This window comes from Pipra filicauda, unplaced genomic scaffold (genome assembly GCF_003945595.2).
Source record: "Pipra filicauda isolate LSUMZ 115617 unplaced genomic scaffold, ASM394559v2 scaffold9_size5747161_pilon, whole genome shotgun sequence".
NCBI classification, from domain to species: Eukaryota; Metazoa; Chordata; class Aves; order Passeriformes; family Pipridae; genus Pipra; species Pipra filicauda.
In genome coordinates, this window is record NW_024105198.1 from 1,554,625 (window position 1) to 1,582,622 (window position 27,998).

Sequence of the window (27,998 nt, forward strand, 5' to 3'; positions counted from 1 at the left end):
TTTCCCTCCAAAAACAGCCCCTGGAAGGACCTCAGGGCTCAGGACCTGCCTGTGAGACCCCTCTGCAGCTATGTTGGGGCGCTCAGCCTCCACTATGGCCAGCAGCTGCTTCTGGTGCTTGGGACCATGACTACCTGGGTGCCAGTTCTCATCTCCATCCTGGGATGGAGATGTGGGAATGCCAGGGGTCTCTCCACCTCCTGTGGACTTCGATGTGCCACATGTTTCCAGGGGCAGGGAATCCCACTCTGGGCACCCCAGTCCCAGTGACACCTGGGAGCAGAGGAGTGGGGGGAAGGTGTTGCCTGCCATTAGCCCTTAGGAAGCTCTGCTTGCCCCTGCTGTCACCCTCACAGCAGTGGCACATGGCAAACTGTCAGCACAGTGCCCAGGGACAAACTGTGCAGGGGAGTGACCCTCCTCTCTCCCAACAGTGCTCCCACTTGCCTGGGTTCCTGGGGAGCAAATCCATGAGGTGTGGGGCGGGGGGAGGCAGGCCAGAGCAAGGGCCAGAAGCTCCAGGCAGGCAAGCATAGCCCCCACAGTCCACCCTGCTGGGGGAGCTGCCAGGGCCCCTCCATGCCAGAGGAAAGCTCAGATACAGTCTGGCTAGAAAGACAAATTTATTGCGACATCTGTTTGCAACCAGCACTCAACCCCCCCAGCAGCGACTCCGTGATGCCCTTGACCCTGCTGTGATGTCTCCGTGGCCAGGGGGCTGGTCCCTGGGGCCACAAGCCCACCCCTCCCATACAGATAGGTTCATTGGGGCTGCAGGCTGGGGTCCTGCTGTGCCAGGGGCTGCCTGCGGGCTGGCAGCATGGAGCAGGAAACAGAAGCCGGATTCAGGGTCCTTCAAAAACATAAGCCACCAGCTGGGATCTCCAAGCAGTCACAAGGCTCTCAGGATCCCCAGGGAGAGAGCAGGGTTGACCCCCCCACCCAGCACGTGAGAGGGCTGAGCACAGGTGATGCCGCCGTGTCCTCTCCTCTTACCGCTCTCCCTTGGTGCCAGCCCAGGCGCTCTGGGGAGCCGGGAGAGGTGCCAGCCTGGTTCCCACCTGCGGCCACTACACATATCCCGTCAGGTTGTAGGAGTTGACCTCACTCTTGGGCTTCTGCACCTGGCTGACAGAGGGCTGGGGGCTCTTGCTCACCAGCAGCTGGGGCTGGTAGGTGTAGGTGGCTGCTGGGTCCCGGGCAGGGCAGGAGGTGCAGAGGATGAAGCCACCGACGAGGGAGAGGAGGGAGGAGATGATGCCCAGGTAAAGAGCCTCCCCGAGCTCGAACTTCATGCTGTCGGGGAGCACGGGGTTGCGGAAATCCCGCAGCACCACGTGGATGTTCCACACCAGCGGGATGAAGCAGAGCAGCCCCCCGAGGATGAAGACTGCGCCGCCCGCCACTGCCACCCGGTCCTTGCCCGGCGAGCCCTGGTTGAAGACAGTGCACCTCATGCCCACGATGGCGAGGAGGCAGGCGAGGGAGGACACGGCACAGGAGCTCACCATCAGGGCTTGAGCCGCCTGGATGTCGGCAGGCAGGTTGAGCAGGGAGCTGTAGATGTCACACTGGGTGATGCCCGTGCTGTACGTGGCGCACTCCATCCACAGCCCCTTGGTGAAGCTCACGGCTGTCACGATGCTGGAGCCGATGTAGGAGCTGGTCTTCCAGCTGGGCAGCAGCGTGGCCGTCAGCGTGCCGATGTAGCCCAGGAAGGCCACGGTGTAGCCCAGCAGCTGCAGCCCCATGGACACCATGGTGGGGGCCGGCTGTCACCTACCCAGGGCTCGCGGCTTCTCGCCCAGTTCCCTCCTGTGTGCTCACGTTCCCATGGCCCTGCGAGGAGCTCCGCTCGCAGCGCTGCAGCTCCACCCCGCTCCCGGGGCTGCTGGTTTTGTGCAGGGTGGGAGCTGCGGGGAGTTACCTGCAGGAGTGGAAAGCAATCCCTCACAGATTAACGATTGACCCAAGCCCGTGGAGGAGCGCCAAGCGCCCTTTCACCTCCGCTATCTCCCCAGCCAGGCTTCAGAGGCAGAGCAGTGCTGCCCAGGAAGGACGCCAAAGCCCTCCCCTGCACTGACGCCACGGGCAGGGATGGAGAGCCAGCTGCTGGTGGGGGGAAAGTGCCCACGCTCTTCCTGGAGGTCCTTTGTCTCCTGTGATGTCCCAAGACGAGGAAGCCAAACACTGTTATTTGGGACCTCAGGTGGTGACCCTGAGGCTTTCCCAGCAGAGGAAGAGGGATGACACCTCCTCCCCATCTGCAGGGGCTTACCCAAGGCATCTGCAGTCACCCACAACCCACCCCAAGCTGCTGAGGCTCCACTGGGACAATGGGATGTGCCCATCTGAGGTTGAACCATGGATATCAGCCCTTCCACGCTGCTGGGGACAACGATGGAGAGGGATGCATATGACAGTGACACCTGCATCCCCGGGACAGCCTGGAGGTCCACGGAAGGCAGAATCACATCATGGCAAAGAAGGCTTTGGGGATGCTTCTAGGAAGCACCCCAGCTGAGCAGGGTGACCTGTCCCATGGAGGGGTGAGCACAATGGGGTGCAGCTCACGCTGGTTTTTTTCTGCCTGTGCCACCTCCTGACCACAGCCCTGCACGTGGGTGTGGGGGTTGGTGGAGGTGGTGGAGCGAGTTGGTTTGTTTTCCCTCTGCTTTGTTTCAAAATTCCTCCTCCTTCGGTGCCTTGCGAAACCAGACTGAGCCCACACTGCCCTGGCACCACCGCGGCCAGTGGCCTCCGTGTCACCCCGGGAACGCTCCTGGCTGAGCGTGCTGCCACCCCCCAGGGCCTCCGCTCTGCTCCCCGTCCCCCCGCTGCCACCCCAAATGCTTGGCACCAAAGTCTCCCAACTTTCTGCCTCCTCTCCTGTGCACTAACCAAGCCCTCCTGTGCCGTCCCAGGGGTGTTGCTGCAAAAGAAATGCCTGGGGTGCCCAGGGTGATGGCAAAAAGGCCCGGGAGGGCTGTGCCGGGGCTCTGCGGTACTTACGGAGGAGCTGGAGGAGCAGTGCGGGACCGAGGGCGGCTGCAGCCGGGGGTCACCCAGGACTGGAGGCGGCTGGTCGGGGCAGGGTGAGCAGCCAGGGGGATCAGGGGCTGCGAGTTGTTTAGCTACAGCTTTGCAAAATCCACCTGCAAATCTCCGCCTGGATCAGAGGCTTATTGCAGATCGGAATTAAACCCCTTTGGCGTCGGGAAGGATTGGGGAGCTGGGATGCCTTGTTTTGCTTGTTGTTTATGAATTATCAGGGTAGGTTTTGAGTAACTGGCTCGGGACTGACGCTTGCTGTCACGCTTCTGGCCAGCCTTAGTGGCTGGCAGGTGACTGTGTGCCACCATCTGTGTGCCCGCTCTGGGCAGGGCTGCCTGTGTGGGGTTGGAGGGGCAGTGAAACACAGCAGGTTCAACTCCACATGCCTCAGAGTAAACCTGGGCTGTTGGTTCACTCTGCCTGGCCCTGCTTGTCCTCCGCGGGGTTTGTTGTTGTAAGACTACTGGCCCAAATGAGGAGCAAATGGAGAAGGTAATGAGGGCTGTGCTGGCCCCGTGCCCCCTCCTGCTCACCGGCTGCCACAGATGGAGAGGGGCAGGGAGGGCCCCTGGTGACAAATTGTGCTCAGAGCCGAGCAGGGTCCGGCCGGCGTTTGGACAGGGGTGTTTGGATGCTGATAGCAGAGCTACAGTGGGGACCATTTGCTATTTTCTTTCCTTGTCCCAAACTGAAACATTCCCGGGAGCAGGAGGTGACCTGTCTGTCAGTGGCACTTTGCCTCGAGCGCTTGGGCAGGAGCAGTGGGCAGGGAGGGGATGGGGGGCAGTGCTGAGGGGCATCAGCCTTGCACCCTCGTATCAAGAAGTTTTTCTGTACCTCCCAGTGTGGTCTCAAAATGCCAAAGGAGAGGGCAGGAAGAACAGGCTAGTGTGTGCTTTCCCCAGCGTGGGGAAATGGGACCTGGCAGCTCCTTGGGACAATGGGCCATGGATGCCTGAGCAAGATCACTGCCCTGCCTCTGCCTGGGGTCCAGCCCTGCCACCTGTCTTCCCTCCCTGTCCTCCCTTGATTATCCCATCACTCGCCTCCTGGCTGCTCTGTGCTTGCCTCCAATGCAGCCCATCCCACTGTCCTCATCTTGCCTGTTTTACTGTCCCCATCACAAGCCCCCCACATTGTCCCCATGGCATGCCCACCGTGCAGTCCCATCTCATGCCCATCATGCTGCCCCAACGCTCTCCATCCCTTCCCCCTCCCTTATGTAAAGGGCTACAAAGAACTCTTAATCATCCTTGTTAATTGTCTCTGCTCTCCCTTGTTCCCCCCCTGGGGATTTTCTCACGAATGGTGTCTAACTTTTCCCTTGTGTGTTTTGCTTTTCCACCAGAGATCGCAGCCCCTCCGCCCCCAGCCCCCCCCTCCGCCCTCTGTTTACACAACTGGGACAAATTTCACACCGCAGGGACTGCTGTCCCCACACCCCCAAGTCCTTTGCTCCCCTGCCCCAAAGAATTTGTGAGTCACCGCCGACGCAGGGCTATAAATGTGTCCTCACCGAGGGTCTGTAGCGTCAGAAGGGACAGTGTCTCCTGCCACCATGCAAGCTGCTGCCTGTTGCCTCCCTCCCCACGGGCTCCGGGTGCCTGTGGCCACTGCTTGCCCAGCTCTGGGGCTGGAGCAAGGGGGAAGGTACTGCGCTGCCCGAGGGGAGGGGGGAGGCCGGGTGTGCATGGAGGGTGGGATGGGGAAGGCTCCAGCTGGATTTGGGTGAAGGCTGCGCTGGTGGGGACCCCTCTGATCTCAGCGGCCACGGGTGGGACAGAGGGTGCTGGCACCCGGGCAGGGGCTGTTCGGGTGGGTGAGAGACTCTGGGGTCGTGGTGGGAGGGGCAAGGCAAAGGGGAGCGGGCCAGGGTGGGCGGCTGTCGCGCTGAACCTGCTGTCTCACCCAGACCCCTTCCTCTCTGGAGACCGTGGCTGCCCCGAGCCCAGGAGGGACCCGGGAGGCGGCGGGAGCAGACGGACCCTGTGAGTTTGTCACTTCCCTACTGTGTCTGTCCCCGTGTCCCACAGGTTGGGGTCCCTGTTAGGCAGAAAACCAGCCTCTCTCCCCGGAGTCTTTTCCCCCAGAGTCCCTCGCCGCCGGCACTGTTGCACTGTGGTGGTACCGTGCCCACCTCCCCTGGTGCATCACCCCGGTGCCCCACGCCGGGGCAGGGACAGGCTGATCCCCCGGGGGGCCACGGCCAGCACAACCCCCCCAGCAGCCTGAAAGGGCCGGCTGTTTGCAGCCCGGGCGGGCATTCCTCAGGGGGTTAGCGGGATGCCTGGGCACGAGCTCCTGAGCACGGGGGGGAGATTACCCTGGCACAAAGCCTGCCTCGGGGCGGGGGGAGGGAGATGCCAGCTTCCTTTGCGGGGATGTGAGCGCCCCAACTCAGGGGGGATCTGCCGGGTCTGCGGGGGGGGAGAGCGCAGCCCCTGGTGCCAGCTGGGTAAGGGGGGAGCAGGAGCCACTGGACAGGGACCACCCGGCTGTGTCTCCTCAGGCTCAGACTCGGGACGCAGTGAGGGATGGCGGCCCCGACAAAGCGCTGTCTTTCTTCCGGCACCCGGTCAGGTAGGAGCCCCGGCACGGTGCCCCGGGGGACGTGGGGCCGGCGGCGGGCTCACCCCGGCTCTTCCCGCACAGGCTCCTCTGGCCCAAGTCCAAGGCCTTTGACCACCTGTACGGCGTCGGGGAGAAGCTGCTGGAGAACTTCCCGGTGCAGGCCACCCTCTGCTTTTATGAGGACTCGGGCAGCGAGGAGGAGGAGGAGGAGGAAGAAGAAGAGGAGGAGGAGGAGGAGGCAGGGGATGTGACAGCGGGTCTCTTGCCGCAGGCTGGTAGCGCCGGCCCCGGCAAGCCGCTGTGAGACGGCAGACAGGGGCAGGCGGACCCTGCTGCGAGCGGAGCGGGCACAGACCCCGCCCGGGGCTCTCCGCCCGCCCCCGGGGCCGCGCCCCGGGCTGTGCGGGGACGGCGCCACCGCGCGGGACTACAACTCCCAGCGGCCACCGCGACACCGCCCGGCAGCCGCAGCGCGCCCTCATTGGCTGTCGGTACGAGCCGGGCCGGGGCAGGAGCGCGTAGCCCCGCCCACTGCCCGCCTCGCACTCCTATTGCAGGAGGGAGGCGGGGCGCGCGCGCCGCGGAGCGGCGCGATTGGCTGAGGGGCGTGTCGGGGGCGGGGCCTCATCTCCCCTCCGTGCCCGCCGGCGGGAGGGAGCGGCTGCGGCGCGCGCGGGGCCGCCATGAGGTACCGGCGGGGTTGGGGGCGGCGGGCACCGGGCGGGACCACCGGGGATGGGGCTGGCGAGGGGTCTCTGGGCTCTCAGGGAAGAGCAGAGTGGCAGAGCCGCGGGGAGACGTGTCGGTGGGGCGGGGGGGGGAGTGTGGTGTGGCAGGGGCTCGCCCGGGGCTGGGAAGCCCCCGGGCAGGTGAGCTGGGGGTCCCTGTTGTGGGGTGACAGGTGAGCTGGGGGTACCCGCCGTGGGGCGGCTCTGGGAGCCGAGGGCGGTGGGAGTAATTTGGAGCTGGGTTTGGGCACGGAGGGGCCGGGGCGGAGGCTGCCGGGGCAGCCGGCGCGGGGAGCGCGGTGGGGTCTGGAGGCTGTTTTGGGAGGACGAGGCTTCCCGTGGGGATCCCACGGTCCCTGTCCGGTGTAGCCTCTTCTCACGGTGGATCCTGGCACGGAAAACCCCCAGTGCTGGATCCAGCTGAGCCGCTGGTACCGCGGCTACGTGATGCCGGCAGAGTCAGCATCCTCCCTGCGCGGCGCGGCGCGGCATGGGGGGCTGTGGGTCCCCCTGCCCTGGACCTGTGCCCCCCCAGCCTGTCGAGGAGATGCCATCCCCCAGTGTGGACCCCCCAGGCCCCCTCGGGGGTCGGCACCACGCGTTGCACCGTGTTTTCCCGGCACGATTTCCTCCTCTGGCGTCGGTGACGGGAGCGGGGGCGGAGATGGGGGAGCCTGGGGGAGACACAAATGTGCGACTGCAGCATCCTCACTCCCATGGCTGCATCCCTCGCGCCTCCTCACGGTTGCCTTGGCAACCTCCTATCGATGGGGTATTTATAGAGGATGGGAAGCCGGAGGGGGGGACCGGGAATGGGTGGGCGTCTGCTGGGTCAGCCTCCAGCTTCAGGCTTCTCTCAGCCTGCGTGGCTGTGTGGGGGCGGGAGGGATGCTGCTCCCCTTGGCGTCAGCGTGTGTGGTGCTCCAGCTTTTCCTGCTCGCAGGAACCGGGGGAGGTGGTTGAGGAATTTGCACGTGGAAATAAAAATAAGTGTCTGGGATGTGTGCCCTTCTCACCGGCATCGCTCGTGCTTCTGGGCTTGTGTGGACCTGCCTTATTGTTTGCACTTGGAATAAACCACCCCTGAGCTCTGACGCTGGGAGCGTTGACACAGATGCTTGGAAAAAAATGAAAGACTGTAAATTAAATGAAACGACGTTGAATTTGTTGCCTGATGAATGATGTGGGTTATGGAGCTGGGGATCCCGACAGATCCGGTCTTGAATATCCTCATTTCTGTGTCTCTGTCCTCCTGTCCATCAAAGAGGGGGAATGCCCATGACAGCGAGTGCTTGTGTGGGAACTGTGGCATGTTCTCTGCGCTGTCCCTTCTTTTATCCTGGGGGTTTGGGTCTCTTTTTAAAAAGTGATGACAATAAAAGCGGGTCAGGTGGTCCCTGCTTAGAGCTGACGCATCCTGCCGGGGAATGCATGAATCCAGGGGTCTGTGGGGGAATCCATGGATCTGGAGAGCAGTGGGAGAATACATGAATCTGGAGGCCTCTCACATCCTCCAGGAGGGCTCACAGTAGCAGGGCTGGGCTGGGGGGCATAGGAGGCAGCAGACCCCTCCTGTGCAGTCCTGATGCTCTCCTGCTTTCTCTCATTCTTGCTTCAACTCCAGACTGAGGTTTGCAATCTGAGCTTTGCAAACTGTTGGGAGGAAGCTGCTTTCTCCCTCTGGAGACAGGTCCAGGCTTGCTTGCCCTCTTGCCACTTATGGTGTAGGAACCTTGGAAACCACGGGAAACCTGATGTTGGCAGAGAGAGGTGCTCCATTTACTGGAAGGTGGCTGTTGTGACGTGTGGTGCTGCCTGCTGTGATGGTGTGTGGCACCAGCCCTTCTGTGTGTCTGGGTGCCTGACTTTTATGTGGGAGGAGAGCTGTGTTTCCAGCCCTGCTGACCCCGTGGATGGCTCTGTGCTGTCCCTGGCCTCGCTCCTGCTGAGCGGACCCAAGGGCTTTTGGAATAACTGAGTATCTGAAGTCCTGGACCTGAGACCAGCATGTGGTTTAGTTCCTGCTGTTTCTAACTGTGTTTGCTCCTTCATCCACAATAGATCACTGTAGGAGCTGTCTCCTGACAGAGTGGTGGCTTTGCCACAGCAAGATGTCACATGAAGTGAGGCTTAGCCCAGGGTTGTCTGATCCATGGGGAATTGAGCACAGGGAGAAGGCAAAGCATGAAAAACAAGTAGATGACACTCCTCCTGCAGGCAGAGAGGAGTATCCTCTCCTTCTGCAGGGCTTTGCTTCACTCTTGTGGGGTTTTGTTTACTATAGTTTTGCTCTTTAAGCAAAAAAGGTGCTTTTCCAGCTGGAGAGCTGCTGTCCTGGGCATGCAGGGAGCTCTGTCACTCTTTCTGTTGCCCTTACAGAGGCCAAACAGCCTTTAGGAGATGCATGTCCTTTTCTTTCCTGCTGTGTAGTCAGCTTGATGGCAGTGGAGCAAACTGTGTGGCCCTATTTATTGCAGATTGTGGGTAGGAGTTGCAGGAGTGAGAACTGGCACGGCTGTGACATTGCTCTAAAACAGGATGACTGCTTTACCTGTATCCATCAATCTCTTGTAGAAGGGAAGAGCACCAGGCTGTTCCCAACAGCTTCTGACACGGCAGGTCATCGTGTCTGCTGATGAGAAATGTGGTCTCTCCTTCATCCAGTTCTTCCCTTCCTACTTTGCACTGAGCTGCTTGGGCAGGGCCAGTGGGCTGGGCCCTGGTCCTCCCTGGGCTCCCAGCACTCCAGGAGCTGAGGGTCCCTGAGCCCCTCCAGCCATGCAATGAGTGGGGAAGCAGCTGGAGTCCTTGGCTCTCTGCAGGGGCACTGCTTAGCTGGGATCTGTCCTGGGTCCACCAGTCAGCACCCTGCTTTCTGCATGAATCTGACTCTGGGTGATGGAGGTCTTGGGCTTTAGGGGGTGATTTAATCTGTCAGTGACTGTCCCGTTTTCTTCCCTGCAGGTAGGCAGGAGCCCCCCGTGGCCGAGTGAGGCAGCATGGCAAGTAAGTGCTCCCCAGGCAAGATGGAGAGGTGGCAGTGGTGCTGGAGAGGAGAAGGGGGATGTTTGGCAGCCATCTCTCAGGGAAGGGGGTGCCTGTGCTTTTTGGGGGGTGTTATCCTCTATGGGGAGCTGATGCCATCAGCTGTTACCCCTGGATGAGGTCTGAGGTCTGGCCTGACTTGTGCTTCTCTCTCTCCTCTGCAAGGTGGGAGTCAAGAGGAGGTGCTGAAGGTCTGACCTCTCTGGGACTACCCAGAGGCCACAGCATTTCTTTCTGTGTGTGGTGCTTGCTGTGCAGGACGGGCCTCCCCGAGGCTCTGTGGGCTGACCGGCCCCTCCGCAGGGGCTGCCGGCCTGCTCTGGCACCTCCCAACTCCCTGCTCTGCTCTGCCACCCCTCCAGTGCCCACCCAGGGGGCCACACTGCCCTGGGGCCTGTGTGCTGGTGGCACTGGGGCTCTGTGTTCCTGTGGACGTGGCACCCCCAGAGGAGTGCCTGGACAGCGGGTCTGAGGCTGGCGAGGGTGCAGGGTGGAGGATGGCGTGTGGGCTGTTCAGAGCCGGGCTCAACCCTCCCTCCTCGCTCTCCTGGGCAGCCTGTGCAGAGGCTGCGTGCAGCGTGTGCTGGGAGCTCAAGGAGCATGGCAGTAGTGAGTGGAGAGACACAGAGATCTGTCTGGGATCTCAGGATTTGCTCGGAGTGTCGCCGGAGCCAGCGGTGAAGGTGGAGGCAGTGTCCGTGCTGAGGAGGAGGACCCCAGGGATGACAGGTATGCTTTCTTTCATTATGTGTGCTGTGCTGGGTGGGGGAGGGAGCAGAGATCTTCAGGCAGTGTTTTTAAAAGGCTGCTTTAATCTCCAGTTAATGAGGAGGGTGCCCAGCTGGGTCCCTGCCTTCCTGCACTGCTGCCTTTTCTCCCTCCCAGAGCTCAGGGGCTGGCTCACCAGCATTTCTTGGTTGTGGAAGGTGTCCCCTGTGGTGGCAGTGTCCCCTGCCAAGTCAGCCCTTCACGGTGACCCTGACGTGCAGGAGGGGGATGTGGTGATGAGCCTGTTCCCCATCACATGCTGTGCAGCAGCGAGCAGCCCCGTCTGTCCCTCTGCAGGCACAGCTGCGTGTCCTTCTCCAGAGAAACAGCCCTGGGGGTTCCCCCAAGCTGGGCAGCCGAGACGTGGGCTGGTGTCCACCAGGGGCCATCAGCAGCCCAGGAAAACCAGCAGGGATGAGGTGAACCCAGCCCTCAGTCCTGCTTCCCCCGCCTAAAACTCTGATCTTTCCTGAGCACCGGTTCTCCAGCTGGTGTGGGGAGACTTGGAGAGGCACAGGGGGTCAGTGCTGAGGGTGCTGGGCCTTGGGAAGTCCCCTCAGCCCTGGGGCTTAGGGACAGGACCTGCTCTGCTGTCTGCTCTTCATGTCAGTTGGGGATCCAGGTTGGGGATGAGAGGCTCTTGTTTCCTGAAGGCCTGTGTGATTTTCCTGCTCTGGTCCCCAGGCACGTGGGAGCTCTTTGCACTTTCCATGTAGCAGAGGAGAGGGAGCAGTGACTTAGTTTCTGCTCTCCTGCCATTTGTAGGAAATCGCATGTGGGGAGAGACACACCCCTCTGTCACAGCATGCTTAGAGTTGGGACACTGCTCGTGATACCTGCCTGCCTGTGTGTCTGTTTTTATTTCCCACCATAGTGGCCAGTTCAGCACAGCAAAGCAGGGAAGGGGTCAAGTGACCGGTGTCTGCAGGGATGGAAAGCCCTGACAGTGAGATCTGCAGCCAAGCTTGTTGCTCCAACGTGTGCTGAGGAAGTTGGAAAGAGTCTCAGGCTCAAGTGCTGAGGAGGGGAGAGTTCACACCGCAGCCTGATCAAGGTGGGAGGCAAAGGAGGTGAGGCCAGACTTCTCCAGCAAAGGATGGGACATTTGCAGAATGGGTGCTGTTTCTGTAAAATTTCATCTTCTTCTGGAAAGGCTCAAGAGGAGGTCGGCCTGACAGCCTGCTCTCTCTCCAGCCAGGATAACCCTCCTCAACTGTGAAAGCCAAGGCAAGCTGATCCCTGCCTGCCCTTCTGTGAGATGCCTTCTGTGCCTCTTGAAAATGCTTTTTCGGTTATCCTTGTAAAAAAACAAAAAAAAACCAAAAAAAAGGTTTGCATAATAAAGTCGATTCTGAGGGAAGATCTGTGACTCACATCATTCATGCTGCTCTTCATTCACACCTCAGTGGTTCAGCCTTCTGCAAACTCTCTCACTGAAGCAAGGCATTAATAAATCACGAGGGGAAAATGCACCTACACGGCACAAAAGGAGCACAGTGCCTCCAAGCCCAGGATGGTGTAGCACAGCAGTAGTTGCCTCTCACACCATGATCTCATCCCTGTTGATATTTACAAATACTCTCACAAACACCTTGCTGTATTGTTTTAGGAGCAGGATATGTGGAAGGTAAAGCAGAAGGAAAACTGCCTTTCTCCCTGGCAAAAGGCTCCTAAGGAAAGAAGTTGGTAGCTTTCCACTGACTGTTGTGTTTGATCTTCACTGAGATCCTTGTTGAAGGAGTATTTCTGTGTTAGCACCAAGCTGGTCACGTGGGAGACTCCGTGTGTCCCCCTGCCTCCTTTTCCTGCATCTTTGATGCTGCTGCTCTGTGAATTGGTTCACCTTGTTGATCCAATGGAAGACTAAGCCTGAGGGTGAAGGAGGTAAATATGTTCCTGTGGATCAGCCAGCTGAACCAATTCATCTTTCTCAAGGGAAGCAGCATGATTTTGTGGCGTGGTGGGAAGAGATGGGGTCAGCCTACAGCTGAGTGTGTTGAGCTGCATTGTGGAAACACTCACTCCTGAAATGTGTGCATGGGATGTTTGGATCCTGGGAGGATCATGTTTTGTGTGAAGTTTCTGCTTTCTGGGCAACAGCTTGTTTGCCTCCTGTGCTGCTGCAGGTCCTGGTAGGTGCCTGCCTGCTGTGCCCCATGGGGGTCTCCTTCCTGCAGAATATGTGGGGAGAGGCTTTGATGTCTCTCTCGCAGGCAGGAAGGTGCTCTTCCTGCTCACTCTGGCTTCCTGACTGCATGCTCTGTGGGAACACCTGAGGAATCTCCCAGGCTTTGGGAGCAGAGGAAGGTTTGTGAGGCCTCTGCACCAAAACACAGCAGGGATGAGAATGTGATGAGAGGAGAGGTTGTTCAGGCCCCCCTCAGTACCTGAGTCATGACCCCCTGTACTGTCCCCGTATGTTGGGGATGTTTGCTCTTGTTGGCCTGGGAGAAGACACAGTGGTTTCTCTAGGACCTGAGCAGAGTCCTTGAAGCCACCTGAGCCTGCATGACCCCTCAGCAGCTGACAGCAGGGCCAGCAGCTCCCAGCAGGCTGTCGTGCAGTGAACTGTGTGCTGTGAGTCCCTCTCGTGCCAGAGCCCTGGCTCTCCATCCCAGCCCTGCAGGGTCTCCCTTGCCTGGTGGGATCTCCTTTGCAGCAAAGAGGCAGAAAGGTGAAGTTCATCACGGGCAGGAGGTTGACAACAAGTATTTTTGGAACCTTCTGTCGCTTCTTCAGTTACCCTGTGTGGCTGCAGCTGCTGCTTCCAAAGTCTCCAGCACCTCAGCCCCGATGGAAGGGCTCCTGGTGCCATACATCTCTGGGCAGACCCCAAGAGCCCTGTGCCCCTCTGGGTGTGCTGTCCCACAGTGGGCACTCTGCTGTGCCACCTCATTTGTAGCCCTGGGCTTTTGGTGTTGGGAATGCCTGTAGCACCAGGAAGCCAGGTGGGAAAGCCTGGCTGGGCAGAGGCCAGGTATGGGGTTGTCCCTGCTCAGCACATCTCTGCCTTGTGTGTTGCAGTGTTCTTGGGGGCCAGGAATGCCCACTCGGTCCTGAAACGCTTTCCCAGAGCCAATGGCTTCCTGGAGGAGATCCGTCAGGGCACCATCGAGCGGGAGTGCATCGAGGAGGTCTGCAGCTATGAGGAGGTCAAGGAGGTGTTTGAGAACAAGGAGAAGACGGTGAGTTTGTCCTGCCCTGCTCCCCAGTGGATGTGTGAGGGTTCACACTTCAGCAAGCTGGAGACAGAGAGGGAAAGCACAGGGGGAACAGCCTCTCCTGTTTCTTTTGTCCTCTTCTGTCTGCAGGCAGCATGCTGTGGCCTCACTTTCCAGCATGGCTTTCCCTTCTAGGCCACTGCCTTGGTTGTGCCAGGACACCCCGCCCACAGCTGCAGGTCAAGCTGGCACTCCCATGGCACCTGGGAAATCTGTGCTGTTGTCCCTGACTCTCCAGCCTGGGGTTGGTGTGAGCTAAATTTCTCCCTGCTTGGTGTGGGGGCTGTTGGCCACTGTTGAGGGATGTTCCCATGACCATCTTTGTTGGTTCCTACAGCACCTCAGGCGAAAGTGGTGGGGGACATCCGAAAAGCTGCCCCTTTTGTGGGCCCGGGGAAGGCAGTGATTACTGCTGGTGGTGGTCAGGGGGTGCTTCTCCCACCTGCAGCACATGATGGTTGTTTCTCTGCTCCCGCCACAGATGGAGTTTTGGAAGGGCTACACCAACTCCGTCTACTCTGTCAAGGACCCTGGGCACAGCACGGAGCGCTCTGACGCCATGTATGTGGTGGTGCCCCTGCTGGGAGTGGCCCTTCTGATAGTCATCGCCCTCTTCATCATCTGGAGGTGCCAGCTTCAAAAGGCCACCCGCCACCGCCCTTCCTACGCCCAGAACCGGTACCTGGCCAGCCGGACGGGACGCAGCCTGCCCAGGGTCATGGTGTACCGGGAGCGCTCCCAGAGCCAGGGGGAAACCCAGTACCAGCGGGAAGCCAGCAACCGGGGGGCTGGAGACGGCAGAGCTGGGGGCACCCCCCCCCAGCAAGACAACACCCTCTGCCTGCCAGAGCACTCGGTCTCCATCCTCTCCAGACTGTCCAGTGCCACCCCCCCGCCTTCCTACGAGGAGGTGACGGGCCACCCGGAGAGCAGCAGTGGGGAGGAGACCAGCGTCTCCTACAATGACCCGCCGCCCAAGTACGAAGAGATCGTGGCCACTGCCCCTGCCACGGGCAAATAGCGGGTCTGCCTCCCTCCTGCCTCTTCACACACTCACACCCACCCACCCGCCCTCCCTTCGCCGTGCCTGGGACCCCTCCCGGTGTCCGTCGGGCCCCCGCCTCACCTGTACAAGCTGGTGCCATCACACAATAGCCTTACCCTCCTAACCAAAAATAGCTGTCCCCAGGTGGGGTGAGGCCGGGCTGTGGGGGTGGCTCTGGAGCCAGCCAGCCATCTCCTGCCCCTCACTCCCCACTCACGTAAGTGCTGTAGCAGCCAGAGCCGAGCAGCAGCTTGTTCCTGGCTCAACGCGGGGGTCTCCCCATGGTGCATTTGATTCCTTCACTTCCCCCTCGAGTAGACATAACATTTCCCATGATTAGAACAGCCTCGCTGCCTCCCTGGGCTGCTGCCCAGCCTTGCCCCATGTCCCCACTGGGCCCTGTTCTGCTCAGGGCTCTGATTAGGAGTTGGGGATGCAGGATTGGTGTGGCAAACCTCTGTCCATCCTCACAGTTGGTGTCCACGCTCTCTGTTTGGGGAGATGGTTCTTCCCCTGTGTGGATTTGTTGCCAAGTGGGAGTGGGGAGCCCAGTCCATACTCTGGTGCCTGTAGCAATATTTGCTGTCTGGAGATCAGGGAGGAGCAGTAAGGAAGGTGTTCTCCTAGATCCCTTTGAAAAGGGGGAAAGGCTCACGGTGGTCTTGTACCTGAGGTAAGTGGCTTTGGAGCAGCAGAGTCTTTTCCTGATGCTCTCTGCTTTCCCCCTCTGGGTTGCTGGGCAGCTGGAGGTCTGGCTGTGGCAGAGCTGGCCAAGAGGGTCATCTCTGATCCCAAGCCAAACATGGTCCCATGGCTTTAAGTGGCGAGGATGCTCCTTTCTCCTGGAGCGTGGCCTGCCTGGTGTCTTCCCCAGAGGTGGGATTCTGGCACAGGGAGCCTGCGGACAGGCCAAACCTCCCCTCTCCCTACCCCAATCCGCCCTGTCTGACCCCTCTCTTTGGGGTTCTTTCTCCTTCAGATCAGGTAAAGGGGAATGTGAGTACCCACTCTCCTGGCTCCTCTGGTGGGCAGAGTGCTCGGTGGCCGGGGCTGTGGATGGGGGGCTTGCTGACAGGGATGGGAGCCATGAGACCATGCCTCAACCTGGCCATGCCAGGTGGGAGCAGGGCCAAGCCCTGCCTGGGTGATTGTGGAGCCAGGGCAAGGCAGAGCCGGGTGCTTTGCTGTGGGACCAGAGTATCCCTTTTTGCTGGGCAGCTGCCTTTGGGGTCCAAACAACGGGGCTGTCCTTTCCCAGTCATGTCTGATGGATTAAAATGGGGGTTGTGCTCACCAACTCCCCAGAAACTTCCAGCACTGCCACCACTCGGTGTTCACCCCAGCACCAGTCTCTCCACCAGCACCAAAAGGCTATTGTCCATCCATTGCAGGTGGCCTGCATACTGCTCGGTCCCAGTGATGCTCTCGCAGCAGGTGCCCTCAGCCCAGAGCTGAGACTTGCCCAGCATGGCTTTCCTGGGGCAGGACATGCTGGCACCTTGTCTGTCCCCTCCCCAGCCTTAGCAAATCAAGGTTATGGGGAGACCAGAGCCTGGAAAAGACCGGAGGGAGACAGCAGGGCTCTCTGCATCCTCTGTCTTTGATGCTCAGTCATTATCCCTGCAGTTTGTACTCTGTAAAACTTGGTATATTTCTGTGCAAAAAAAAAAAGGTATTTATTAAAAAACCCTCACTGTATAACGGCACAGGGTGGCTTTTTCCCACAGAGGGTGTCGTGGTTTATACCCAACTGCCAACTCAACCCCACACATCCACACAGTCCCCCCTCGGTGGGATGGGGGAGAGAATCAGAACAGTAAAAGTGAGAAAACTCGTGGGTTGGGATAAAGACGATTTCATGAGTAAAGCTCTGCATGCAAGGAAGGCAGAAGAAGGAATTCATTCACCACTTCCCATGGGCAGGCAGGTGCTCGGCCATTCCAGGACATCAGGGCTCTGTCACACATAGCAGTGACTTGGGAAGACAAAATGCCATCACTCCAAACATCCCCCCTTCCTTCTCCCCCAGCACAGGGGGAATGTCTCACTGGGCACAGCTGGATTTCCATCCTGGGGGGTGCTGGGGCTCAGCTCTGTAAGGCAGCCATGGCAGCTGTGGGACGATGGATGACACCAATACCCTCCACTACGGCACAGGACAGTCCCCAGGGAGGATGGGAGGGTCTCTGGAGAAGGAATGTGTGCTGCTGTGGGGCTGGGAATGAATCCCATGCATCCAGCCAGAGCCTTGGACTTCCCTGGGCATGTGTGCGCTTCTGAGTGAGAGCTGGAGGGTGTCCTATGAGCCCCGACCAGTGGGCAGGTTAGGTGCAGAGGGTTTTCCTAAGGTCTTTGAGGGGACTGAGGTGCACAGGTTGTCCTGCTGTTCCTTTCTGTGCTCCTAAACCCCTTAGATAATCCCCTTTAAATAGCAAGACTAGGGCAGCGGGGGATTTATTTTAAGTCCTTTCAAACCTAGATTTTACGGTCAGGTCTTGGACCCTGTCCCCATTCAGAAGTGTTTAAAACTGTCTTTAATCCCAAACGGATCATTTTATCGCCGCGGAGAGGCCGAGATTAGCTCCGGCACAGCTCGGCACAGCCCGGGCTCCGGGCCGGGGGCTGCGGGCCGGGCACGTCGCGGGGGTCGCGTGTGGGTGAGGACGGGGACGTGGTGAAGGTCCTGGGTTTGCTTCTGCCCCCGGCAAGAGCAATTCCACCCCTCCAGCACACGGCTGAGCTGTCCTGGGGACAGGGGGGCACAGGGAGGGTCCGGGGGGGGGGACACACACCAGGATGAGGCGCAGCCCGTTAATTATTGGCTGCAGCTTTAAGCGCGGAGGGGCGGGAGGGCTGTCGGGGCCGGGCTGGTTGGGGAGGGCTAATTACCGGGGGGGCCGGGCTGATTACCGGAGAGGGCTGGTCTAGTTACCGGGGGGGCCGGGTTGCCTCTGCTGGTACCGCCCCGTCCCGGCAGCGGGCGCGGCTGTTTACAGGTCCGACAAGTTGCGTTGGTCTGCGAAAAAAAGTAAGTTTCCCCCCCCGCACCGCAGTGCGCCCCTTGTCCCCCCGCAAAGCCGGTGGGTGCCGCGGCCGGGGCCGGGGCTCTGCGGGCAGCCCCGGACAGCGGGAGCCGCTGGAGCGTCCCCCGCGGCCGGGATGTCCCCCCAGGAGGACGTGGGATCCCCCCCGCGCCCGCCCCGGCCGGGTCCCCTCCCGCGTGTCCCGAGCTCCTTGCCCCGCGCGGGGGTCAGAGCCCGCGGTCCCCGGAGCCCGTGCCGGGGGGCAGCGGGCTCACCCCGAGCCGGGTGACGAACCCTTTCCTCTCCCGCTGAGCCTCTCTCTGCCCCGGTGAGCCGCTCCCCGTGCCGAAGGGCAGAGCTGAGAGCAAGCCACTGCTCCCTCCAGCGCCCCATCCCGAGAGGTGGAGGGGGGCGCTGGACCAGGCTGGTACCCCGCCTGCCTTGTTTGGGGTGTCCTGGGCTGGGGAGGGACAGAGAGAGGGAGGTTGTAGAGTTTCCTTCCCCGAGGCAGGTTTTCCTGGCTTGCAGGACTTAAACCTACTCGGGCTTAGTGAGCCGGAAATCCCTGTCACTGCAAATCCAAGGAGAAGTGCCAAAGCAGAGGCTGAGCCTGTGCCGGTGAGCGGGGGGTGTGCTTGGCAAGAGCTAGAAAAAGCCCTGAAGAAAGTTAAAGGAGGAAATCCAGCCACTTAAGCATTTTGTTCTTATGGGTTTTGACAGCTATTTTTTTTCCCCTTTTCTTAATAGCTTAGTCTCTCAGAGCCTGCTTCTCACCACCTCCCATCCCTTTGCTCCTTGGGAGCTGCAGTGGTTTCACAGGTGATTAGAAAATGAACCCATCTGCCCTCTCCAGATTTACTGTTATTAATATATGCTGGTTTCCCGGAGAACAGCCTGAGAGAGCAACACAGGGTGTTCACCAAAAATGTGAAGGAGAAGCTCACAGAAGGAAGGCTGTGTACCATGGGCTGGGTGTCTGATGCAGGTTTCCCTTGTGGGACTGACACCCCTTTGGGACCAGCCCAGGAACTGCTGTCCTGTTCTCAAGTGGGGGGTTCCTGCAAAAATCCACTTTCTTTAAGGTTTTGGGAAGAAGCAGGGTGTGTGTGTGTCACCCACCCATGGCAGTGTTGGTGCTGGGGAAGGTGTGGGACAGCCAGGGGCTGCTCGGCCCCCCACACCGTGTCTCCAGCAGTGCCTCTGGAGCAGACCCAGTGCAGGGACAGGGATGAAGTGTCAGCATGGCTGGAAGCAGGAAATCGTTGCTACTGATGCTGGGCAAATGCCTGTTTGTAGTTAAAAGGTTTTTAATGACATAGGAGGAGAGAGCATCACAAGGCAGGTGATCACTGGAAATGCTGGTTATTGCAGGTGTGGAGCTGGTTCTGCCACCCTCCTCTACCTTGCTCTCATCCAGCTTCACCCTGTTTGGCTTTGGAGAGGGAAACCTCTCCTTCCTCCAGCTATTTGGGCTGTGCTGGAGCAGGCACAGGATGGAGATTTTGACCCAGAAACAAAGGGGGACCCTTTGGGGCATGGTGAGCTCAAAGGGTGATAGCAAGGAAGTGCAGGGGTGCTGAGCATGCATGTGGCACCTCTGGAACACCAGGGCAGCACTGGGGTCAGGCTGGAGCCTGTGAGCCTCACCAACCCTTGCTTGGGGTTTTCTCCTTGGCTGCAGCTTTTTGGGAAAGAATGAAGAGAGCCTATACTGGGAGCCAGGAGGGTGTTTTTTGGGGCTCCTCTCCCAAAAGTGTACATTGATTGCCCTCACTTGCATCAGTCAGGGAAAGTGTTGGGACGTTGTGGCCCCAGAGCACTTCCCAAAGCCCTGGGACTTGGCAAAGGGGAAACTGAGGCACGGAGTATTTGTGTGTCCTGAGCAGCTGCAAAGCTGCTCTGGCCCTGCTATCAGCTGCTCCCAGGTGCAGTGAAAACTGGGGACTGTGTCCCTCCTCACTGCTGGTCCCCTTCTGGAAGGGAGCTGAGCAGGGGGACTCTGCTCCAGGCTGGGGAAGGTGATGTGTATTTTCCCTTCCCCTCTGGGAGGATGGTTCAGCATTTGGCAGCTGAGCTCAGAGTAAATTCCATCCTGTTCAGCTGGTTGGGGCACCTGAGGAGATGGGTGCTGGACTGTGGGGGGAATGGGGATGCTGCAGTGAAAGTGTGTGCAGAGAGTTTAGTGCTCAGTTTTTCCTGTGGTAACCTGGAAGCTCATCACCAAAATGTATGTTTTGCTTTTAGAAAACCTCATTTTTCCTCAAAGGTATGTGAACAGGAAAATGTGATCCAGCCCTCCAAAAAATCTTTACTTCTGGATGGAAAATATTTTTTTCACTGTTTTTGAGGGTGTGCTGAGCTGCTTTCCTCGCACACATGTGCAGAGCACTTTCCTTGCTGTCAGTTGAGAGCAGTAAGTACTAAGTTCATACTTGGCTCCCAGGACACCTGCAGTGGCCCTGCAGCCTTGTCCCCACCAGCTGGGCTTTTTTGGGACACCCCCTTCTCCCAGACAGCTCCTACAGTGCCTGTCTTCTGGGTTGTTTCTGCCTGTATTTTGGCTGTCTTATAGCACATGCGTTGTCCTTGTGCAGGTGCCAGTTTGGAAGAGCTGCCACTGTTGTCACTTTTGCTCAGCTTTCTTTCCCTCTGTGTGAAACCCCAGGGTGCTGGAGGCATCAGAGGAGATCAGCAAAGATGTGGCCACTGTGGGGACTGGACCTGAACCGAGTCCGCTGCGACCTGCACTTCACAGAAGCCATCAATCAAAGGATGCAGGTTCCCAACAGGCTGAAGGTAGCAGAGAGCTGCAGCCCTGTGGAAAAGGAGCGAGTGACAGAGGATGTCCCTCCTTCCTTTCGGATGCACATCCCTGATAGGATTTCTCTTGCAGGTAAAGTCCTGGACTGTCTGGTTTTTGGGGTGGCTGAAGGTTGGATGGGGCACTACAACATCCTAGGGAGTAGGATCCCTTTATAAAGACCCCAGTCATTTGCTTTGCAAGAGGAGAGAACAGGGGCACAAAATGCAGTCAGCTTTCTTCTGGAAGGTAGGACAGAGTGGTGGAAAGGTGCTTGGGAAGAGGTGGACAAAGATGACCAACAGAAGGCAGGAGCGGTCTTAGTTCCAAAAGGTGAGGAGCAAAATGTGGAGGCATCTCCCTGTTGGCCTCTGGTAGGCTCTCTGCTTTGGGGTGCAGGACATTTGACCCTGTCTTTGAAAACCAGCACTGAACCCTTGCTGTCCTGAAGCAGGGGATGTGCCTCCCTGGGCTGTGCTGCTGCTCAGAGCTGCAGGATGAGGTTTTTGAATGTCTGATACTACACATAGGCTTGGCTCTCCTACATGGGTGGATTTCTCTTCCCTCCTCTCCTGGGGCCATTCAGGTTCGCTTAACTCTTCTCTCTCTCCTTTCTGTAGAAATATCAGATGCCAGTTTGAGGCCGGTCCCGCTGAGCCAGCAGAGGAAGGTCCCCTCTGTTGTGGTGCACATGTCCCCGGACCCCTGTGGGCAGCCCACCCCCCTGGGGGAGCTCCCTTTCCTGCACACACCCAGCAGGTCGAGCGCCCAGAGACGCAAACGATCGGTACTGTACTGGCAGGGGCCGGGGCTGCCTCTGGTGGGGAACGGGAGCAATCCCAGCTTGGGGTTTTTCCAGAGCTCTGTTATCACCCCGAGCCAGAATTCATCTTGCCTCCTCCCAGGAGGGTGTAGGGATGGTGGGATCCCTCTCTGTCCCATAACCAGGACACACCTGCGTGCTGGGATGTTGATCCAGCCGAATCTCCTGCTGCATTTTGTGAGCAGGAGGTGGGCTGAGGTAGGTGCAGTTCCCCCACAACCTTCTTCTGCTATTCTTGAAGTCCCTTTCCAATCTCTTTTTCTCCTCAATGAAGTACAAGGTGGAGCTGGTTTATCATTGCAGTGTAAAGGGTTCTGGGGTCAGAGCTGAAAGCAGATTTTACCCTTCGGGGAAACTAATTCAGAGAGAGGTCCCTGGCATGGGCAGGCAGAAGCTTGGTTTGGCTTCTGGAGCTGTTGCTCTGCCTTCTCAAGGGCTTTCACCTCCCTGAAATTCAGGAACTGTTCCTGGATGTGTTATGTGCAGGATTTTTGGTCTGGTTGGAGTCCAGATCAGCAGGCTCCTTGCTGGTGAGCCTCTCTCTGCTCTGCAGGTGAGGTGAGCATGTCTCCTCACCTGCCCCAGCATCAGTTCAGCAGGCTGGGGCACATGTAGTGCTCCCAGCACTGAGTACCCTCCCTGTGCAGCCAGGCAGGGCACTGGGGACTGCCCTGTGCAGGTCTCTGTGCCAATGTGGTTGTGTTTGGTTCCAACAGGGCCACCACAGCAGCAGGTCCCGGCGGGACAGGATCTCGGGTGACTGTGCCCAGCTGGCCCTGCACAGCCCAGGACAGCACCATGAGTTGTGAGTATGAGCCAGAGCCATCCAGGGTGGGTGGGGATCATCATCTCCTGCCACTGTGCTGCTTTGGAGCTCTCTAGTGTTGGTGTCCTTGGGGGGGGAGGATCCAGATCAGAGCAAGGCAATGCCTGGCAAGTCCTGCTCTTACATGAGAGGAACGTGGCCTCTGGTGTCAGAGATGTGTGCCAGGCAGTGTTGGTCTCCAGGGTGATGAGCTTTCTGCTGAGATGCACATGGGACAGCATGTCCCCTCTCACAGCAGGCTGGCAGTGCTGTTGGTCCTGGCCATGGGGCCAAGAGGACCTTGCTGTCCACTCTGCCTTGTCGTGGTCTCTCTGGCTCTGCCTGTCTTCCTCTGGGTGCCTTGCAGTGTGCTCTCTTGCTCTAGCACCAGCATGGCATTGTGCTGGGGGCAGGAGACCACTGGAAATGGGGCACCAGGGCTTAACCAGGTTTCTGCAGGGGTTGATGAAACTTGCAGAGGGTGGGCTAGGAGCAAACTTGCTTGTGAGTAGTAACATAGTGATAGTGATCCTCTGCTCATGGCCTTGGGCTCCAGAATCTCTCCAGTGGAGGAGCTGTCTTTAAGTTAATCCCAGAGCAGAGCCACCTTTCCCCCTAGAAGCTCAGGGTCGTCCTGGTGGCATGAGAGCTGCCTACAGCATGGCACACAGCTGTGGCTGGCTTTGGAGGAATCAGGTGGCTGCAGGAGAGGGTTCTCCCACCTGGTGACATCGGGGTCTGGGTGCCCATGGCATTGCCAGAGGTGCCTGGAGCTGCTGAAGGGATGAAGGGCAGTACCTGATGCCAGGCTGTGCCCTGTTGCACGAGGCCAGGGAGTAACAGGAGTGATTCTGTGTGCACCCCAGGCCGGACACGGGCCCCCTGCCCGCTCGCAGTGCCCCACTCCCCCTCCTCGCAGGGGCGGGCAGGATCTACTCCATGCAGAACATCTTCCAGACCATGTACCTCCTGGGCCAGGTGCTCTTCCACCGTGTCCAGGACTCTCTGCAAGGCCCAGTGCCATCCAGGTGACTTTGGTGTGTCCTGAGCCAGCTCCCTGTCCTTCTGCAAGGCCTGGCCTCTGCCTTGCTGAGACGTGAGCCAGGCACGAGCTCCGTGAGCTGTGGGCTGCACGGGGCAGGATGGTCCCGCATGGCTGCCTTGGGCTCTGCTTCTTGCCTGTCCTGTCTGCCAGCTCTGGGTGCACCCCACTAACCCAGCCAGGCTCGTGTCTCCTGCTGAGCTTAACACCAGTCCCCCGGGTGCCCTGAGCGATCTAACACCGCCTGTGACATTGCTGGGAGTTCTCTTCACTGCTAAGCAAGTACTCATTTTTCTGTGTGCCTTGATAGCTTGATGGAGAGAAATGTGTGAAGGGAATCCAAGTCCAGAACAGCCTGACCCAGGCTCTGTCCCTGAGAGATTCTCTCCTGCAGAGTCCCAGCACCCTTGACTGTATCTTGGTCACTCTTAATTAGCCTTTCCACGAACTGGCAGCACTAAGTCACTCATCCCACAGCCAGTGCCCCTGGCCAGGGGGTGCTGTGCCTTTGTGCTCACTGAAGCAGGTGTGCAGTGACCTCAATCCATCCAGATGTGCTGGAGTAACGATCTCCACCACCCTTATCTGTGCCAGTGCAGTAAATTTAACATGTTTGAAGACGTCCTTGCAGCCTTAAGGTGTCCCCACTGCTCTAAGACTGCTGAGCACCTGGGGAAACATCTAAGTACTTCTAATTCTCCTTGAGTAAAGCCTCCAGGCAGAAAGGGAGGAGAGTGAGCATCCATCATTGCATCCATCATCAGTGGCACATCCTGCCTTCCCTCCCCAGCCGGCCTCTGCTTGCCAGTGGTACAAAGTGATGTCCTTGCTTTTAAACACAGTAGGCTGAGGCTGCCTTCAAACTGTTTAATTTCTTAATGAAGTCTGGGCACGCCAGCAGATCTGGTTAGTGGCTACATAAAGCCTTATCCCTCCTCCCATCAGCAGTGGAGGACATTTATGCCTGGGTGACTCCCAGGCCTCTCCCCAGGTCTCGGTCTCCCTTTGAAACCAGCCACCTTCAAACACCTCTTCTTGGTACTTTGCATCCCTTCAGGTGCAGGTAAGATCCCTCTGATACATCAACTTTGTACTTCTGTGCAAAAATAAAAATAAAGAAAAAAAAGACTGTGCTGACTTGTTTGTCCTCAAATTTTAGTAAAGAAAAGTCTGGTCTCAAACAGAGACTGGAATATTTGCCTGCCAGTGACCTCTTGAAGGGTATGAGTCATCAGAAGGTAATTTCTAGTTTCTATTATAAAGGTTGTTCACCTGTATCAACTGGGATTTTGAGTCAAAAGCTGCAGGATGTGTCCTTTTTCCACGGTTCTGTGCTGGGGGAAATTGTATTTGCTTTCTGTTGTGACTGGCATTTTACACTGCAGCTGCATTATATGGAGGTATTATCTCACAAATGTATTTTCAGTCAGAGATTCAAACAGGAATAAACACCCTCTCCTCCCCAGGGTCTCCAAGGAGCAGGGTTAGATGCTTGTTAAGCCCTGTGGGATCAGTGAGTGCCTGTGTTTTGCTGGTGCACGGGGGAGTTTTGGTTATAGAACAGCTGATTTTGGGCTAGCCTGTGGTGACAGGGACGACAGACTGAACATGGCAATTTTGATTTTTCTCACTGTTGGATCTACTTTGGTTTGTGGCTCGGTGTTGTAGACCCTGCAGTGAGGCTGTATCCCCAGGGAATCCCAGTACAGCAGCTAATCCCAGAGGCAGCCCCTGTGTTTTCAGGAGTGGAAGAAAGTGGTGAATGTTTGGGTTGCTTGTTTACGTTTCAAGTTGCAGGTGAAGTTTGCTATAAGAGCAAGAAGTGATAGTTCCCTCCACCTGTGGGATCCTCACCTGCTGCTGTAAATGAGATCATCCCTCCATTTTGGCCCTGTCACACATATTTACCTGTCTGGCTCTAAAGATGGCTCTAAGATCCAACCCTCAGTGAATTCCTGGGACTGTAGAGAATGGATGCTTGGTAGATAAGTTTTCTTTCTGTTGGACTTCTACAGAAATACAAGCATGTGTGTTCCCTGTTACCTGTCATGGCATGTACTGTGTGTTTTCTTGTGATCCCTTTGGGTGCATGGTGGAGGGGTATAAATATGCATGGTGGGGGTTAAGAAGAGATGAGTAGATGCTGTGCAGGTGCTGTTTCCTTTCTCCTGGTGCTGCATCCAGGCAGCACAACCTGGGCACACACACTCTGCCTGCATGACCCAGCTCCCTGTGGCAGTGCTTGTGGTGGGACAGCTGCACCCCTTGAGCAGTGCTGATCCACCTCCATCTCTGTTTTCCTTTCCCAGCTCCCAGGAGGCTGGTCCAGCCACAGAGAGCACCTTGGAGGAGGTCGGGGTGTCTGAGGTGGCAGCGATGAGAAAGCAGGTGAGACTGGGGGGGGAAGGGCTGCAGATGTTTCCTGGGAAAGCCATGGGTCTGTTGCTCAGTCCTGATGGGCTGGTCTGTCATGCTGGTCCTACCTAATGGAGAAGCAGGAGAGGACTTGCACATGTGTTGACCCATTGAGCTCCTACCCCCAGGGGCTGTAGGGCTGCAGGAGACAAACAGACCCCTCTGTCTGCAGGTAGGGAGAGGGGCTCACTTTTCTGATGGGAAGGACCTTTTCCTGAAGCATCTGCTGCAGACCTGAGGCACTGGTACCAATTCTCCCCCACAAAGATAGCTCTCTCTTTAGAAAAGGAGGACCTGAAGAAGTCAGCAGCTCCCATCCCTCCATCCTGTGCTGTCCCATGCCTCTGGGGTGCAGCCAGTGTGCTGTGCTTTGCTGCAGGGCTGACTGGCCCCACTGCTTCCTTGCAGCTGGCGAGGATCTCGGGGAGGCTCCGTGTGCTGGAGGAGCAGTGCCATGCCTGGCAACAGAAGGAGGCCCTGGTCTACTCTGTGATGATCTCTGCCTGCCTCATCAACACGTGGCTCTGGCTGAGAAGATGACTGCCCATGCCTGACCTCCCTGCTCCCCCGGGCAGGGAGAGGATCCTTTCTTGTGTACTTGCCAGCAGTAAAACTACGTGTTTGTCCTTAACTTGACCTGCTTTTTGCACTGTGGGCCCTTGAGGATCTGTGTCCTTTAGGCCTTGATGACAATGAAGGTGCCATCCCTCTCTAGCACCAGAGGTGGGTGAGGGAGATGCTGAAGCTGGACCTCGTGCTCCAGCAAGTGGAGATGGTGCTGGGGCCGTGGGGCCCAGGGATTATGGCCCAGCAGGTGCAGTCCCAGGCTCTGTGTACATTAGCAGCCACCCTGTGTGTTCAGTGGGGTCAGTGCCTGTGTAGGAAGCTGCTGTGAAAAGCTGAGGCCTTCTAAAGAAATCGGTGGATGACACAGGAGGTGTCTGTTCTGTGCAAAGCAAGGGGAGACCCTCTGGCCCTTGGGCTGTCTACCAGGGGAGTCACAAACCCAAGGTGTTGGTGTTGTGGGCATGGGGTCCTGTTACAGTTGTAGCATGTGGTTCTACAGCCCAGTCCCCTCGCCACACCACGTCTTGGATAACTCGGCTCTGACCCCATAAATGTTCTCAGCCAACTGCTGTGGTCTGCTCCTCATATTCTGTAGAGTGATCGAGTGTTTATAAACTGCTTTTGGAGTTTCTTTTCCTCACAAAACTGCTGTTTGGTGGCGGTAGCACTGCCAGGTCTCCTGTGCCACAGCCCCTGCTCTGGGAGGGATGGAGGTGGAGGAGCCAGGAGCTCACATCCCTGCAGCTGCTGCTGTGCCACCACCCCTGTCAGCTCCCATCTTGCTGGAGGCAGCTCAGCAGTGGGTTTGCAGATGTTCAAATCCAGTGTGACTATGAGAGCATTGCTGACATCTGGGCTTACCCAGGAGCTTGGCTCTTTCCCAAAGAGATTTACATGGGAAAATCCCCGTGATGACTCTATGGATTATAAGACCTTGTACCAGCAGTGATAGCCCCAGACAGGTCATGGAAAATCACCCATTAGCAGCAGGAGGTATTTTTTGGGTTTCCAGTGCTGAGGGGAGGACCTCTCCCGGGTCTGCTGCCAAGCTGCAGCTTCAGTGATGGTACAAGAACTCAGGTGAAGGAAATTCCTGACCCGGATGCTCTTTAGCTACAAACGAGCCCAGTTCAACAGCTTTGCTGTTTCTTTCCTTCTGTGGAGTTCAGTAACACTTGGATCTGAGGTGACTTTGAGACGCTTCTGGTTGCTCATCCAGCACATCTGCTGGAGTTGTGCCCGCAGGCTCTGGGGACAGGTTTTAGCAAGGCTTAACAGGACCTGTCTGTGCCACCTATAAGTAATTACAGCTGGATCCACAGGTCATCCAGATGTCCCAATAGCTTATTTACAGACATGGATGCTTGGCTGTTTTCTGCTTGAAACTGCATCAAGCATCTGTGACTGTAAATCTGGCAGCTGGACACTGACTAATAAATAACTGTCCCACGAGTAATTGCAGGTCTGAACCTGTGGCTGATTGCTGAGCAGAGTGCTGGGATTTATTGCAGAGGAGAGCCAGGATGGTGTGGTGGGCTTGGCATGTGGGGGTATGTAAGGGACAGGAGCACTGGTGGCTCAGGGATGTGGTCAGGGTCACCAGAGGACCTTACACAACAGGTATATTATTTAAGGGGCTACTTCTGTGTGAATCATGGCAGGAAATATGGTAATTTTTTGGTCTGGTTTCTCTTCTTTGAGAGGTGCAAACGTGTTTGGAAGAAGCTTGAGTTTGTTTTTTTTTTTTTTAAGCTGTATTTTGGGGTGAGAAGGACTGACCCTTTGTGAAGGCACACCTTCAAAGGATGGCTTGAAGGTGTTTGGAGGAGAGGTGGTCAAACTATATGTGTTCTCAAGGGCTAATTATTGACAGGGTGTGGAGAGATACAATATGACTTTTATGTAAGGCATAAATTCTGCTGTAAATCTGGAAACACTGATCACAAAATGCATGTTTTAATAAACTGTGTGTTCTGGATGTGTTTCTTTTACCAGCCATGGAGTCTGATTCTGGTATTCCCTTGGCAGCAGGACTGTGACCTGGTGCTGGATTTCTCAGCCCCAGCTGCCCTGACTAAGGGGAGGGATCTG

General features: G+C 57.7%; 4 protein-coding genes across 7 annotated transcripts; 3 read left to right on the forward strand and 1 right to left on the reverse strand.

The window, feature by feature from the left end:
• Positions 1 to 610: 610 nt before the first annotated feature.
• Positions 611 to 5,287, reverse strand: CLDN2 (claudin 2). The gene is made up of 2 exons (XM_027725407.2): positions 4,571 to 5,287; positions 611 to 1,927 (listed from the first exon to the last, which is right to left on the reverse strand). Exon 2 carries the CDS (start codon positions 1,758 to 1,760, stop codon positions 1,071 to 1,073), a length of 690 nt encoding a protein of 229 aa, XP_027581208.1. The 5' UTR covers positions 1,761 to 1,927; positions 4,571 to 5,287; the 3' UTR covers positions 611 to 1,070.
• Positions 4,559 to 5,968, forward strand: RIPPLY1 (ripply transcriptional repressor 1). Its single transcript, XM_027725467.2, has 4 exons — positions 4,559 to 4,704; positions 4,967 to 5,042; positions 5,564 to 5,634; positions 5,707 to 5,968. Exons 1-4 carry the CDS (start codon positions 4,559 to 4,561, stop codon positions 5,927 to 5,929), a joined length of 516 nt encoding a protein of 171 aa, XP_027581268.1. The 3' UTR covers positions 5,930 to 5,968.
• A 166-nt stretch (positions 5,969 to 6,134) lies between these two features.
• PRRG3 (proline rich and Gla domain 3) lies at positions 6,135 to 16,130 on the forward strand. 3 transcript variants are annotated; one of them, XM_039378124.1, is made up of 5 exons: positions 6,148 to 6,313; positions 9,318 to 9,359; positions 9,954 to 10,127; positions 13,191 to 13,351; positions 13,869 to 16,130. In XM_039378124.1, exons 2-5 carry the CDS (start codon positions 9,353 to 9,355, stop codon positions 14,406 to 14,408), a joined length of 882 nt encoding a protein of 293 aa, XP_039234058.1. In that variant the 5' UTR covers positions 6,148 to 6,313; positions 9,318 to 9,352; the 3' UTR covers positions 14,409 to 16,130. The 3 variants fall into 3 exon arrangements, 2 of the variants coding, with proteins under 2 accessions (XP_039234058.1, XP_027581182.1); XR_003541543.2 differs by lacking the exons at positions 13,191 to 13,351; positions 13,869 to 16,130 and adding an exon at positions 11,041 to 11,526 and having other exon boundaries at positions 6,135 to 6,313; XM_027725381.2 differs by lacking the exon at positions 9,954 to 10,127 and having other exon boundaries at positions 6,151 to 6,313.
• Positions 16,131 to 17,414: 1,284 nt separating this feature from the next.
• FATE1 (fetal and adult testis expressed 1) lies at positions 17,415 to 27,903 on the forward strand. 2 transcript variants are annotated; one of them, XM_027725362.2, is made up of 7 exons: positions 17,415 to 17,460; positions 20,121 to 20,348; positions 20,876 to 21,042; positions 21,795 to 21,883; positions 22,750 to 22,911; positions 25,235 to 25,313; positions 25,749 to 27,903. In XM_027725362.2, exons 2-7 carry the CDS (start codon positions 20,153 to 20,155, stop codon positions 25,878 to 25,880), a joined length of 825 nt encoding a protein of 274 aa, XP_027581163.1. In that variant the 5' UTR covers positions 17,415 to 17,460; positions 20,121 to 20,152; the 3' UTR covers positions 25,881 to 27,903. The 2 variants fall into 2 exon arrangements, with proteins under 2 accessions (XP_027581163.1, XP_027581171.1); XM_027725370.2 differs by lacking the exon at positions 22,750 to 22,911.
• The last annotated feature ends 95 nt before the right edge of the window (positions 27,904 to 27,998 follow it).